Below are 15,546 nucleotides of genomic sequence, written 5' to 3' on the forward strand. Positions count from 1 at the left end.
TATCGCCTTTTGGAAATCCAAGTATACTATGTACATCCACTGGTTCCCCATCATCTACCCTGCTAGTTACATCCTCAAAAAACTCAAATGTCAAACACGATTTCCCTTTTCATAAAACCATGTTGACTCTACCTAATCATGTTACGATTTTCTAAGTGCCCTGATGCCACTTCCTTAACAATGGATTCCAGCATTTTCCCCGATGACATAGACACCAGGCCAATGTAAATGCCGGTGAGCAGCCTGCACGGGAGCTTTCAGATTACTGTGCAGTCATGCGTGCACCTTAGCAGGAACATTGCTTCTGGGGTGCAACTCCATGCATGGCAGCGGCCCCACCCCCCCAGGTAAGTGTTAGCTGGCTACTCGAGTATGTAGATGAACGGCAGCACAGCTAATCTGGAACTGGTCCTCACCAGTCACACACACAGCCACATTTCAGCAAGAGTCAGTGATCAGGCACAAGAACCCCGGTTTATTCCCCTCGCGGCCCCCCTCCTCCTTAATATCAGGGGGATGGGTTCGGAAGTCAACTTGTAGCAAGCACACCACCATCCTGGCTGAAATCAGTAGTTCGTCACAGAACCAGGGGTCAAACCTGGGACTTTCCTAGTCTGTATGGTTCATTTTCATACTCGGTCGTGTTTTACTCAGCCACTGAAGATTTTAATGATCACGGTCGAACCACATCACTTAATCAAATGCTAATCGACATCAGAGTACCAGCAAATATCATAATCGTACAACGTAGGTTTGTTCCATCGCGTGGAAGTTTAACTGTTGCGGGCACGTTCAGAATAAACGCAAACCGACAACACAGCTGCTCAACACACCCAGTAACAGAACATTGTTCCCGGACTTACTTGCGTAATTGTTCAGATCGAATTGCGTCAGCATGTCAGTCTTCTCCTTGGCTTTGCCGGGCACCAGCCTGCGGTCCTTGTGCCGGCTGTTGACTTCTGCAATGGCTTTCTGGATGGCGGCGGAATCGCTGGGGATGATCCTGTCCACTCTGAACACAGCGCTCGCATTCTGAGGAAGGGCGGCAGGGAGGGGAGGCGCCCGTTCTTCCACTGGCCTGCCAAGTAGACAGTGCAAGCTCGTTACAAAATGCGTAGCCTTATTCCCTCATCTCAACGCATTCACGAAAAGTTAAACCGCCCCATAAATTCTCTCACCTGGTCGTTGTAAAGATACATTAATCTCTCTCTCCCCCCACCCCCCCCCACTCCTTCAGTAGTTGATTCATGCAGAGATATGGTCTCAGACATTGAGCAACCTGTAGTACCTCTCTCAAGAGGCCATTACTATATGTAAGCCTAGACACTCAGAACTACATAAGCTTACAGAACAGAAGGAAACACTCGACCCATCATGTCCGTGCCAGTTCTTTGCCAAAGAAATCCAAAATTAATCCCGCTGTCCTGCACAGTCACCGTGGCCTTGCATAGTAATCTTCAAATATTGTTCTAGTTAAGTGTCAGCAAATATTCTTTTGCGGAGGGGGATCACGATCAATGCAATTCTGCCCTTACCCGACGTTAGAACATAAGAAGTAGGAGCAGGAGTAGACCATACGGCCCCTCGGGCCTGCTCCGCCATTCAATAGGATCATGGCTGATCCGAACCTAGACTCACATCCACTTCCCTGCCCGCTCCCCGTAACCCCTAATTCCCTTATCAGCAAGGAAACGGTCTATCTCCGTTTTAATTTTATTTAATGTCGCAGCTTCCACAGCTCTGAGGTAGCCAATTCCATAGATTTACTACCCTCTGAGTGAAGAAGTTTCTCATCACATACATAGTTTTCTACAGTGGTCACTGGACATACGTTAACAGCAGGAATCCTGACAGATTTCTTCAATCCCTCCCTATCCCAGGGAACCAATAGAAGTAGCAGTACCCTCATCCAAGCACCTGTATTTTCTCCTTCTCAGAGCCCACAGGACGTTAAGAACATAAGAAATAGGAGCAGGAGTAGGCCATTCGGCCCCTCGAGCCTGCTCCGCCATTCAATATGATCATGGCTGACCTTCTACCTCAACTCCACCTTCTCACCCTATCCCTATATCATTCGATTCCCTTATCGCTATTCACACACCTCCTATTCTTTGGAGAAGGCCAGTTGCGTTTCTCGTTCCTGACAGACCCGGCGCTATTTCGGTTGCCTTTGCCACTGGAATCTGCCGGATTCGAACGCCGATTCTGTCGGTCCATCCCGGGTCTCTGGCTGGAGAAACTGCGCTTGGACGATTCCTTCTTCTGGGCAGAGTTGGGATCGATCGACTTGATGCCTCCAGGGGTATTTTTCATGAAGACGCCGTCCTTGTCCCGCCTCTCCGTGAAGTCGCTGCTTTCGGACGCGGTCTCCCATTCTTCGTTGGCCTGGTCGGAGTTCTGGTTGGACAGGTCCGGGGATTTGGTGCCGGCTGCGTTACGCACGACTTCTTTGATCTCCTCCGTTTGCGGGTTGGGAGGGGGGTTAGGTGGCAAGGCTTCGGCTGGGAAGGGGGTCCTTTCTCCGTTCATTCTGGCGGCCACTTCCCGCTCTTGCTTCAGGCGGCGGAACCGTGGCGGCTTGTCCTGCTGCTGGGCACGCCCGTGACGCCGCCTCCTCGGCGGTCTATCGATGGGTCTCTCTGACCGGTGAGGCTGCCCCTCAGGCATAACGGGGTCGCCGACTGGCGGCGGCTTATCGGGTAGGCTCTTGTCGTTTTCCCTGCCCGGTGGGACGTCCGGGGGCCTGTTTTCTGGGGCTTTCATCTGTTCTTTAGAGGGCTGCTTCTTGGGAGGGGGCATTTTTGAAGGAGGACACCAGCCACCTTGCTGAGGGCGGCCACCACCACCACCACCACCACCGCCTCCCCCGCCTCGGGGCATACCTCCACGGCCTCGTCTAGACGGCACGCCACGTGGGGTGAAGATCCTGCCACGAGAAGAGTCACTCAGCCGGGGAGGCATTTTATCTCCAAACTTTGGGGGTTCGGATCTGTTCCTCTTGTCCATCCGACCTTGATCTGAATTTCTAAACTCTTTCGATGGCTCTTTGGAGCTGGAGGAGACCTCCTTATCGGAGTGAGCCACGTCACTGGCGCTCTCGTGAGTCTCGCTACCGGTCTCTGAACCCCTCTGGCGGCGGCGCTTGGGAATCTCTTCGTACTCCGAGCCTTCGCTGCGCGTCTCGCTGGGGTTCCTTGGCCTGAACGAGCCTTTGGGGCCGCCCTCATCAGTCCTGTACATGGGCTCCCGGTAGCCTCGGAACTCTCTGCTGCGGCCCCTGCCGCCTCTTCCCCGCCCGCCATAGGCGCCTCGGTAGCCTCTGCCCCGCGAGAAGAACTCACCACGCCCTCTGCCCCGGCCTCGCCCAGAGTAGCTGCGGTCAAATGAATGATCCCGGTCCCTATTCCGCCGAGGGGGCGGAGGGCCGCTGTTGAAGTCCTTGGGAGGTGGCTTGGACGGTTTCATTTTCTCAGGCCTCTGATCCTTTCCAGCAGGCTTAGCCTTCCCTCGATCGTCCTGCATGTTCGAAACAGGAGGGCCTGGCAAAGGCTTATTGGAGGCAGACATAGAAGGACCAGGCTGGCTCACTTTCAAACTTGCAGGAGAATCTTGCTTCAAAGGGTCAGCCTCAAATTTGGATTCCTGTGGCTTGTCCTTCCCTTTGACAGTGGTTTTATCTCCTGATGCAGGCTTTCCCTTCTCTGTTTCCTGCTCACTATCTTCTCTCTTCATGTCCTTGAGTATCGGCTTTTTGATGGGGCCGGCTCTCCGGGCAGGTTTGTCCCCCATCTCATCGCGGTTCTTACTGCCTGGCCGCGGACCCCAACGGGTTTCCGTCTTGGATTCCTTCCGCTGAGCTCTGTGCATGTCCTGACGGCTGGGCTTGTCTCCTTTCCTGCTCTCATCCTGCTTGTTCTCTTTGGTGGAGTGGTCTTCCTTGTGCTGTAGGAGTTCCAGAGCTTGAGTGTGGGGCCCTGCCTTCTTCACGCTGTTGGAAAGCTGGCCGGATTCTCGAGACACGTGCATTACGAGCGGCTCTACCTTTTTGTCTTCGTGATGCATTTGAGCGGTTTCCCTGCGCAAAGACATCGGCTCCTGGTCTGCCTTGCGCTGCGAATGCGAGTGTGAATGCTGGTGCTGCGAAGGCATCTCGACCCGCCTATCTCTTCCCAGCTCCGCCTGGACACTGGGCAGGGAATTCTGCCAGGGACCCTGTCGCTGTTCATCCAGACGTTCTACCAGTGGATATCGCTGCATCTGGGCAACATGCCGAGGCCCACTTTCTGAAACCTGCTGGAGGCCACTCATGAAGGCCTGAGGGGGCCCAGTGTCTCTTTGTCGGACTGGTGGGGTTTCACTTCTGTGTGTAAAAAAATAATAGCCAATGAGGAACAGATATTGTCACCAATGTTATATTGCACAATATGCCAAAAAATCTAGGACCATCTTTTAAACATGGCTGTCAAAAGGTATCACCATTGACGCTATATTGTTATATACATGCCTTTCCCCTCACTTTTCTCCCTTCAGCACGCTGACTCCTCCTGACGCTTATCTCAACATCTGCTGACAGCCTTCACCCAACTAAACATTCCCCATGTGAGCTTAAACAGGGAGTGCCGGCAGTCTGTTTGCAATTTGGAAAGTGGGGTATGGGTGCGCTGGACCTCACAGCCAAACCCCAGTCCTATCTGCTCCCAAAGTTCACATGCACAAAATTTCCAATAGAAACAAGCACGGTCGCTGATTTCTCCCACACCCCATCTCAGTACTCCCACTATTGTTGCCTTGGCTGGGATCAGATGACTCAGGACTAAATTAGAGACCTCCCAAGGTCTTTATGATACAGCACCTACCCACTGAGCCCTGGTTTGGGGGGGGGGGGGGGGGTGGGGGCGGGGAAGACATGTTAAAACTACATATTTTTAAAACTGCACAAGGCAACTGTGAATAGAGAATCTTTAAATTGCCATAATTAGCATTATAACCTAGAAATTGCATATTGCAACTTTAGCATACAGAACCCTTAATGTTCATATGATGTTTCTTGCGACCCATTATTTTACCAGAGCCAGTTCATTTAAAATAAAACTGGAGTTATGGGACTGTTTCCTCTGCAGCGGAGAAAGGAAAGCGATCTAACCAAAGTCCAAAAATTGTGAAGGATTCTAATAAGCTGAACAAAGAAAAACTGTTTCCCCAGATGGCGAGTCAGTGATGACGGTCAGCATTTTAAAAATAGCCATTTAAGAGATCAAGGTTAGTAGAAATTTCTTTACGCAGAGTGTTGTTGAAACATTAAAAAAAACAACTGTCACAGGGAGTAGTTGTGGCTCAGTTGGCAGCACCCACGTCTCGGAGTCCGAAGGTTGTGAGCTCAAGTCCCACTCCAGATGCTTGAGCACAAATAAAAAATCTAGGCCGACACTCCAGTGCAGTACTGAGGGAATTGGAGGTGCCGTCTTTTGGGTGAGACATTAAACCGTGGCCCTATCTGCCCGCTCAGGTGGACGTAAAAGATCCCATCGCACTATTTTGAAGAGGAGCAGGGGCGTTTCTCCCTGGTGTCCTGGCCAGTATTTATCCCTCAACCAACATCACTAAAACAGATGATCTGGTCATTATCACATTGCCGTTTGCGGTGCGCAAATTGGCTGCTGCATTTCCTACATTACAAGTGACTCCACTCCAAAAAGTACCTCTGCGAAGCGCTTTGGGATGTCCGGTGGTCATGAAAGGTGCTATATAAATGCAAGTTCTTTTTTTCTAGTTGGGGCAGGGACCACTTCACCCATTACAGTAAAATACAAGATGAATATTTGAAGCAGAGGAAAATGCAGGGCTATGGGGAGAGTATAAGGCAGCGGGATTAGTTTCAGATTGCTCTGGCCAAGAGCTGATAGACAGAATAGGCCGAATGGCAGCCTCCTGTGCTGTAAACTATTATGGTTCTAAACAGACAAGGCCTCTCCTGAAATACCAAAATCATTTCACAAGTACGAGCACAACTTGTCAATTCGGGTGGTGTGATTAGTGGTTTTAAACAGAATAACTTTTGGTTAGAAACTGAATTTGCCATTTTCCTGCAAAGCAGCAGCAGCAATTAAAAAAAAAAAAAATTCATTTACGGGATGTAGACGTTGCTGGCTAGGCCAGAATTTATTGCCCATCCCCAATTGCCCGCGAGAAGGTGGTGGTGGTGAGCCGCCTTCTTGAACAGACCGTGTGGTGAAGGTGCTCCCACAGTGCTTTCAGGGAGGGAGTTCCAGGATTTTGACCCAGCGATGATGAAGGATCGGCAATATATTCCCAAGTCAGAATGGTGTTTGTGACTTGGAGGTGGTGGTGTTCCCACACGCCTGCTGCCCTTGTCCTTCTAGGTGATCGTGGTCATGGGATTGGGATCAAATTACCCACAGCCAACAAACAAGCAAATAATTGCATTTTGGTGCTTTGAAGTGGTGAACTCCCTTTCAGGATAATGCATGGCAAAGTGAAGTAGCTTCAATATAATCAAGATAGCTAGTGAGTGCGGGCAGCTTCTCTCAATACAAGTCATCCTTGAAAATACATTAGCTACCCTCCCTAATTTTCACTCCACTCCTGAAGATGCGCACTCCTGCTGCTATGCAGTTCCACAGGCATCGGAAGCCCTCCAGTACCTCGTCCAAGTAGCTATTTCTCGTGTGAAATCCTCAATGGCAAAAGTTGGTCTGATATTCAACCATTTGGGGCACCACAGGTGAGCCTGAATCCGTCCTTACTCACTGACATCTACATATTCGGCCAGGGATCACTACAACAACAACCTGCATTTATTATAGCACCTTTAGCGTAGTAAAACATCCCAAGGTGCTTCACAGGAGCGTTAGCAAACAAAATTTGACACCGAGCCACAGAGGTACTAGGACAGGGGACTTGGTCAGAGAGGTAGGTTTCAAGGAGCAGAGAGAGGTAGAGACTTGGGGAGGGAATTCCAGAGCTTAGGGCAGACGGCACGGCTGCCAATGCTGGAGCGATTAGATAATGATCAGGAGTGGGGGGGAACCTTTGCTAAGTGCAGAGCCCCAACGGAGAGCAGTTAACTGACACAGGCCTGGTACCTTCTGGTTTGTATGGCTCAGTTTCACACATGCGGTGCATTTACCCACTGTCATGTGGTACTGTTAAAAACAAACTGACTCCACATTTGAGGCACATCTGAACAGACCTCAAGCCTTTGTCATCGTCCTCGTGTGGTCTTATAGGTGAAGCCAAAGGCCGCATCTCTGTTGACGGGAACACTTCGCCAGCCCAGGCCAACTTAGGGTCAATAGGAGGCGTACCCCTTGAAGGGTGCCGGTCAAAGGGTTCAGATCCAGAACCACCACTGTCTGAACGCTCACGAGCCAGTAAACCTAAAAAAGAAAAGAACCGTTAGTATAGATGTAGTCCGTCCTGCTCGAACAGGATGCCAATTATACAAGGGAACAAACCGTTTAGTAAAAAGTGGATGCTCAAGATCTGTATGTTAAACTGGGAGAGTGAAAAGGACAGGTTTCAGCACTACAGGGACCAATAAACTGAAACCAGAGATTTCCCTCCTTTTACCTCCCCCGATTGCAGCTCCGACAATTCCACAGGGAATTCGCATTGCTACCCTTCCCCTCTGCATGCTGAAGCAGGCATCTAATCCGACTATGGGACTTCCCGTTTAGCTCCAATATGGCCAAGTGTTTACTGATGCATCATTTTCTTCCAGTATCATGGCTCGGCATCAACTTTAAGAACTTACGGTCTTAGGAAACAGTCTGATAGGAGGACATTTTGAACACTGTCAGATGAACAGTCCCAGCCCAGGAACCTGCACGTGGGACGTGTACAAAGATTCTTCTTCAGAAATCAGGAGGGGCAGGTTTTCACTGCATGTGTTGTAATTTCAATTGCATGACTAGCAAACAGATTACTTTTGCAGTCCTAAGTAAGAGGAGCAAATCCTGTGTGAAAGGCAGCTTTTGTTCGCATTTAAACCATTTTCATATTACTGGGGCAGAGACCACCAACCGTGATTGTAGTTTCATATCTTTGCTTCTGAAGGTAAAGCATCACTGCCAACCAATGTAAGAGACTACCAACGGGGCCATACTGCGTTGACTGTGGACCAACAAGGTTTGCACACAGCTGAAAAGGGATTTTGCCCCCCCCCCCCCAGGGATATCGAAAAATTAGACATTAAGACTAGTCGAATGCGTAGTAACCAGCAGCTAACTGCAGGATCCCTTCCAGCGCAACACACCGCAAATGTGGTATCGATGGGAGCAAGCGTTTCGGCTCAGTTTTGCACCCAGTGACAAACTCTGCAAGTTTCTCCACTTAAGAGTGCAATCTGTTTGCTGAATTTTTGGGAGTCGCCACTTACCCGAAGGATGAACGCCAGGCGGGAAGTAGTCAATAGGGGGCCTGCCTTGCATCATGCGAGGATCCATGTACGGCGGCATCATCATCCAGCGCGGGTCGTAACCCATCGGGGGCATGGGAGGCGGCGGGGGGCGGCCAATGGAACCCGGGTACATGGGCTTCTGCTGCTGCTGCGGATGCATGGGTGCCGACGGGGCCATGGCAAGTGGCTGTGGAGGTTGCTGCTGCGGCGGAGGGGCCTGCTGGGAAGACTGATGCTGCTGATGATGCTGGTGGTGCTGCTGCTGTTGTTGTTGTTGCTGCCACTGCTGCTGCTGTTTAAGAAGCTGCTCCTGAATTTAAAAAAAACACAAGCCACAAATAATGCCGTGTGCGGCAGTGATGCGATTTATATACAACTTAAAAAACTCTTTACAGCTTTGTACCATCTAATTTTTCTCTCTCCTTCCTTAAAAAGGAGGCTGCAGGACTATGGTCACCTGGTTCAACGGACCATCCTTCATGCGCCAATTTGTACAGAGAGTTGACTGCAGGAGGCATCACAGCCAAGCCGAACGCTGTTCTCACTTGATTATCACACTTGCACATTCCAGAAGAGGTCTCTGGATCGGCAACTTGGTCTTCAAGACCAGTTAAAAATCTTGTGTAGCGTGTGCACATCCTGCCCACAGACATTACTTTCTGATCACATTTTTCTTTCAACTATGTTAACGGTCACTGTAGTTGCAGGCTCTAGCCATTAGACAGCTGCATAGCAAGTATTTGAAGTCTCTCTCAACTGAGTCATCACCTTGTATATATAAAAATCCAGTGTGTCTATTGACAGCACTGCGTCAAGAGTTGGAGCGGAATGGGACTTACGACAGGACTCACAGCAAACAATGTATTTTACAGCAAACAGTCTACAGAGTCTTTTTTTTTTTTTTTTTTTAAAGTCTCTACAAACTACAGCAAACAGAACTCATGACAAACTGCAGCAACGTCTCCCGATACAAGCAGGGCGATTTCGCCAGCAAAATGCAGAGTGGGGGATAGCTACATACAAATGGTGAGTAAAATAAATCCAAGTAACTTACAGCGGGATTGACAGGGGAATTACCCAATCATCTCCATTCTGGCTGGGAATAGTGGTGTCACTATATGGAGCCATAAAAATCCACAAATTCTTCATTAACCGTGCGTGGGCATTGCCCATGGGCAATTCATTAGTTTACATTAAAAACGCTAGAACCTAAAAACTTAACAGGATGTTAATCGGTTCTCCATGTAAACTGCTCCATTGCAGCAGACTACATTGCAGTGTGAAGCAGTTGCACACTGCCTTACTTCAGGATGGGAGAGTTTGCTTGCGATGGCTAGACCACAAAGCTTACCTGCTGCTGTCTTTGAAACCTGGGTGGCAACGACTTCTGGTACTTGGAGTAGCCCTGGGAAGCTTGTGGTTGTCTCCCGGGTACCACTGCTTCTACCTTTGACTCAACTCTCACCACCCCTGCCTCCTCTTTCACTTCAATAGTTTCCTTTTCAGCAGGAGGTGGGGGCTCAGCTGGAAAGCAAAAGGCAAAGAAAAAAAAAGAAAAAAAACTGGTATTACATCCAAGCTCTTCCACTCTGGTCCTTTCTAGGACGTTCAGGCGAGTCCCACGCTTGCAGCAAGTAGCTATTGTATGGCTCACAGTAGGCTGCGAAATGGGAAACAAATTCCCTGCAGATACCAAAAGATCAAGGTCGAGCACTCTTGCTCACACAAGGTACTTCCAGTCAAACAGGACAGTGGGGAACCTGCACAACGGTGTAGAGCAGCCAAGTTCAACGATGAAGACCCATTTTGTTAAAGATGAAAAAAACACATGCCTTCATCTCCCTCATGCAGCACATGCCCATTTTTGCGAGGTTGTCAAGTGGAGGCATAGCAGCCTTCCCTTGGAGGGTGGGAGAGGGGAAATAAAAGAGGCCACGAGCAACTTGCACACACCACAAAAAGACAGGAGCAGAGGGTCACTTACGTTCTCAATTGGAGAACGGTGCGTGGGACCCAGAGAGAGGGGGAAAGAAACACAAAAAAAAAAGCTAGTTTACCCATGAATTGGCAAGGGCTTTAAAAAAAAAAAAATTAAATACCTTGCGTCATTTCAAAGCTGCTGCTGCTGGCCGTTCGCTGCCGTTTATTGGAGGCGACGGGTTCTTCGTTCTCCTTTTCCTCCGACGCCTCCTCCTTCTCCTGCTCAGACTTCTGCCGTTTCTCCGAGGCGCCAAACTTCTCGTCGAGGCGTTTCAGCTTCTCCGCGCAGGCAGCCCGCCGCTCCTCCTGCATGCGGCGCTCCTCCTCCTCGCGCCGCTTCCGCGCGCGCTCCACGGCGGCCGAGATCTCGGTGGAGGACTGCTTGCGCCGCTGACGCCAGGCCTCGTCTTCGTCTTCGCCCACTGGCGCCTTCTGATTCGCCAGGGCGGGGTTGGTTTTGTCCTGGGGAACTGCAGCCTGCAACGTGGGAAAGGAGGGGACCTCCCGTCAGAATGACCATTTCAGGGATGTCCACACGCACCGGCCGGATCAGAGGCAGCCCTGCACGGCGTTCTTGCGGGCTCACGTATACAGCAAGCAGAGCCTGAGCATGTTTCCCCCCCCACCCACCTCACCACTCAGATTGCCTGCGTTAAAACACCAGACTTAATGCGGATGGATTCAAGCAATCTTGATAATAGTGGAGTATTAAGATAATAGTGGAGTATTAAGTTAATTCTATCAACACAGAGGAACTGCAGAAGGCACTGAATCAGGCAGCTTTAGTCGCAAGACTTTAGATGATAGAGAAGACAGTGACAAAGAAAAAAGCTGCACAAATAAATTGGAACAAGAAAAACACTGGTAATGCACAGCCTGACCAGCAGAGAGAAAGAAAAGGTCAATGGTTCTGGTGTGATGCGGACATCAGAACTGGGAGGGAGTTGCACTAGACAACTTCTACCTGTTCAGGTCCAGACAATACTGGGCAGACTGAAAACGGGGAACAACAGTCAGAACTGGCGTTGCAGAGACATATGCAGAGCAGCACCTGTGGAGATATTACTGGCCCAGGCCACTCTGCTCATAGGAAGAGGAAAATGGTGTTCAGCATGTGCCTAAACAAACCAAAAAACATTAAAGGAAAGGGGAAGGACTTAGTGAATGCGAAGGGTGGTGGGGGGGGGGGGGGGAAGGAAAAGGAAGATAACATTATTTATTTAAAACTTAATATTTATTCATCTGCTGATTCAAAATTACCCAGCCAGTGGTGCACTTTCCCAGGGCTTCGGACAGGTTCAAAGGGCAATCTAAAATTGCAGCCCCCATGGTCTTCAAAAGACATTCGGTGTCCTATATCACAAGGCTGCCTCGCAGTGAGGGGTCAGATCCAGTCAATCCCTTACATGAGATTACAACTTCAAAAAGACACCTCCCTATTTAAAAAGAAATCCATGAACAATGGCAAAGTGCACGTCCTAGGCTCTCAGAGTAGGGCAACCCCTGGCTCTCACGAATATTAATTTTCTCAGTGACATCCCTGTGGCTTGAGTTTTCCAGATACTTGACACCGTTTCGCTCACATCTTCTCTCTAACCATCATGTCCTGGACTATGGACTGTGACCCCCCTCACCTGAGTATCTCAAAAATGAGAAGACGAGGTAAAGCCAGTTTAACTTTAAACCCAAGGCACTCCTTTTTGTAACTTGAATTAAATCAAGTCATCTGTCGTAACCTATTGCTAACCCTACAAACCTGATGCATGCTGGGGGAAGCGGCCTGCCTGTAGATGCCGTACGGCCCTTGAGCAATCTGATGCTCGTGAGGTGAGCCCATGCCTGTTCTTCGACCCTAAAAAGACAGTTACTGAGTTTAAAATGTTAGGATTTTACCCCAGTAGTAGGCATTGGAAGGGGGTGGGGGGTAAAAAGAGAACGGGGTGGTAAGGAAGAGGAGGTAGATTTAAAGGCAGACTGTGCATAGCTAAAATCTTTTGCACGATAACCAGAAATAATTATTAGCAAAAACCAAAACAAGTGGAAAATTAAACTTTTGCAGCATCACTTTTCTTGGATTTTGGCACTGCTGAGGGAATACTTTCCATTTCAGACACACAGTGCCAGAATCAAACAGTCCCCCGTCAGGGACAGCATGGTTTGGAGTAAGGCTCCCATATCCAATACTCCCAGCTCAGGTTAGATATACTGTAGAATGAAGCTCCTTATACACTGCCCCTTTACACATATCCAGGCCAGGTATAGTACTGCAGAAGCCTGTATTTTAAGAAATCAGAGAAGATGCTACACTGAGACAATTACTTGTCTGCATCAATGAATCTGCATGGATGTTACAATAAGACAGACAGGGGGTTCTTTGCACCAATTTTCCAACTAACACTGGGGTAGTTAGTTACACAGCGGCCAGTTGCCCATCGGTACCTTGCCAAGTGGCCACTCTTCATTTGTGAGCCGAGACAGCAAGTGTTAGCAGGTTACTTGACCAGAGTGCAACTCAATCGTGTACTCCACCGACATCTACAAATGTGTTTTCTAGTGGGAGTCACCAGAAAGCAACTGGATGCATCTTTTCCCTCTACTACACAGAGGCCAACTGTAGCACTCGAACCACTGTCCCGGTTGTGGTTCAGCTGACTTAGTGCAGACTCGGAATCAAACCTGGGCACCTCCTGGTCCTGACTCAGTACCACACTACGTACAGCATTTAGCCCACAAGGTCACCAGGGGGAAATTAATACATTTGAACAGGCAATTAGCTCAGGGCAGTGGCATGTGGAAGGTGTCTAAATTGGATAGCCTGTCAAAGTCATGGTTGATGCAGCATTGAGGCCCTGAAATATGCTTATTTATAATAATAACCTGTCACCAAGCAGATAGATCACCAGAAGTGACACCTGCTCACTCGTCACATCTGGCCTGGAAAACTGGCCTCAGGCAGGGAGATACCACACAACTACCTGCAAAAATGGTTCCCTCAAATGGTAAAGCTGAGAAGTGCCACGCTGGTTAAAAACAAAATCAGTGCAGAAATTGTTTTTGCTGTTCGCACCCTTGGCGTCATATTTGATCCTGAAATGAGCTTCTGACCTCGGAACTAAGGCTGCCTATTTTCACCTCCGTAACATCGCCCATCTCCACCCTGGTCTTAGCTCATCTGCTGCTGAAACCCTCATCCATGCTTGGTTACCTCTAGACTTGACTATTCCAACGCACTACTCCTGGTTGGCCTCCCACATTCCACACTACGTAAACTTGAGGTCATCCAAAACTCGGCTGCCCGTGTCCTAACTCACACCAAGTTCCATTCACCCATCACGCCCGTGCTCACTGACCTACATTGGCTCCCGGTAAAGCAACACCTCAATTTCAAAATTTTCCCTTGTTTTCAAATCCCTCCATGGCCTCGCCCCTCCTTAGCTTGGTCATCTCCTCCAGCCCCATAAACTGCGCCTCCCACCCCACCCCCAAGATATCTGCACTCCAGCATCCCCGAGTATAAATTGCTCAACCATTTGTGGCCGTGTCTTCTGTTGCCTAGGCCCTAAGCTCTGGAATTCCCTCCCTAAACCTCTCTACCCTCCTTTAAGACGCTCCTTAAAACCTACCTCTTTTACCAAGCTTTTGGTCATCTCCCCCAATTTCTCCTTATGTGGCTCGTTGTCAAATTTTTTTGTCTTGTAATACTCCTGTGAAGCGCCGTGGGACGTTTTACTACGTTAAAGATGCTATATAAATACAAGTTGTTGTTGTTGGAGAGTTTCGCACACCCTCTACCCTGCCCAACAATGCACTCAGCCCCAAACTCAAACAGCCATCCCCCAATTACTGTACCAGTTCCAACACCAGCAATCTAATTAAGTGCCACCTTAGCGCTAACCAGTGGTAGCTTCATCCTTGAAGCCACAATCTCTAGGAAACAGATTTGACTACCCAAACCCATTTCACAGAAGACCCTTGCATCTTGGTAAATATCTGGTGGCAGAATTCCAACATCAACAATTCCAGTGTGGCAAAACGTCAAAGAAACACACGGCTTTAATCTACCGATGGTGAAATCAAAGTTCATCCCAACAGGACTTCTACTATAAAGCAATTCCAATCATCAAATTAGTTTCAAGCAAACAATCTGTAGGAGAACAAGCCTTTGGACCTATTTACTGAGATTACGCAGCTTGGAAAAACCCATAAAGATTGGCAAACAATGAACAAAAGAAAATAAAGGTGGTGAATTATAATTGCTTCTCTTGGTCACGTACCTGGTAATCCACAGCAGGACCCCAGCTGGCAGAAACTCTGGGTGGTTGGGCTCCAGGTGGCCCCAGCTCTGTCTGGGCAGGGGCTGGACCTTCACCCCTAGCCGCTTTGACAGACGAGTGCTCTTCCAAGGGGGTCTCCTTCCTGTTCTCAGAGTTGCGCAACTCTTGCTGCTCAGGCCGACTCAACTGGCCGTCCCTGTACAAAAGAATATCATTATTTTCGGCAGCACTTACTGCAATCTTGTATACGTTTACACAAGGGCAACTTGAATGCCACAAAGCATTTACAAATCAGACGACCACAGCACTAGAATGGTCATACTTGGCTGCGGAGCAGAACATCGAAACAAAAAATAAATAAAGCTGGAATCAGAAAGAATTGGAGAGTTAGAGAGTTGCAGTGGCGTACAGCATTAAAACACACCTTAAGAAGGGAAGGCTGGAGAGTAGAGAAACAGGGAACGGAATGACCCTGGTTGTGGACAAGAGAGTTTGGAGAACCAATAAGCTTGTCCAGACAAAATTTGAAGAAATGATAAAAAAACAGGTTTTGTCTGGGCAAACAGTTTGTCTAGTTTACTCAGCTGGACAAACTCCTCTTTTAGTGCAATGCACTGTATTAATCAAACTAGGTTCTAGGATTTCTTCAATCAGATGTGTATATATGTGACTTAGATTACATCTAAACCCTATAAAAATCAGAGTACAGTTCTGACAAAAGGTCATTGACCTGAAACATTAACGGTTTCTCTCCACAGATGCTGCCTGACCTGCTGAGTACTTGCAGCATTTTCAGGTTTTTATTGGATTTCCAGCATCTGCAGTATTTTGCTTTTGTATAGAGGAATACAAGTTCAATACAAGTAAAAAGAA

General features: G+C 48.7%; 1 protein-coding gene across 7 annotated transcripts in view; it reads right to left on the reverse strand.

The window, feature by feature from the left end:
• Positions 1-15,546, reverse strand: part of LOC147096002 (protein PRRC2A-like) — a 143,313-nt gene that overhangs the window by 46,154 nt on the left and 81,613 nt on the right. For 6 of the 7 annotated variants that reach the window (XM_085974962.1, XM_085974960.1, XM_085974963.1 and 3 more), the window contains exons 11-17: positions 14,674-14,869; positions 10,519-10,876; positions 9,771-9,943; positions 8,399-8,729; positions 7,211-7,397; positions 2,102-4,360; positions 864-1,078 (exon numbers count right to left, since the gene is read on the reverse strand). In XM_085974962.1, the coding sequence (XP_085831088.1) occupies positions 864-1,078; positions 2,102-4,360; positions 7,211-7,397; positions 8,399-8,729; positions 9,771-9,943; positions 10,519-10,876; positions 14,674-14,869 (3,719 nt within the window). Of the gene's footprint in view, positions 1-863; positions 1,079-2,101; positions 4,361-7,210; positions 7,398-8,398; positions 8,730-9,770; positions 9,944-10,518; positions 10,877-12,155; positions 12,252-14,673; positions 14,870-15,546 lie in introns of all 7 variants that reach the window. The other variant, XM_085974965.1, reaches the window with a different exon arrangement.

The sequence above is a fragment of the Somniosus microcephalus genome, unplaced genomic scaffold, assembly GCF_052327205.1.
Source record: "Somniosus microcephalus isolate GS21.2 unplaced genomic scaffold, FLI_Smic_1.0 unresolved_chr1, whole genome shotgun sequence".
Classification (NCBI taxonomy): Eukaryota; Metazoa; Chordata; class Chondrichthyes; order Squaliformes; family Somniosidae; genus Somniosus; species Somniosus microcephalus.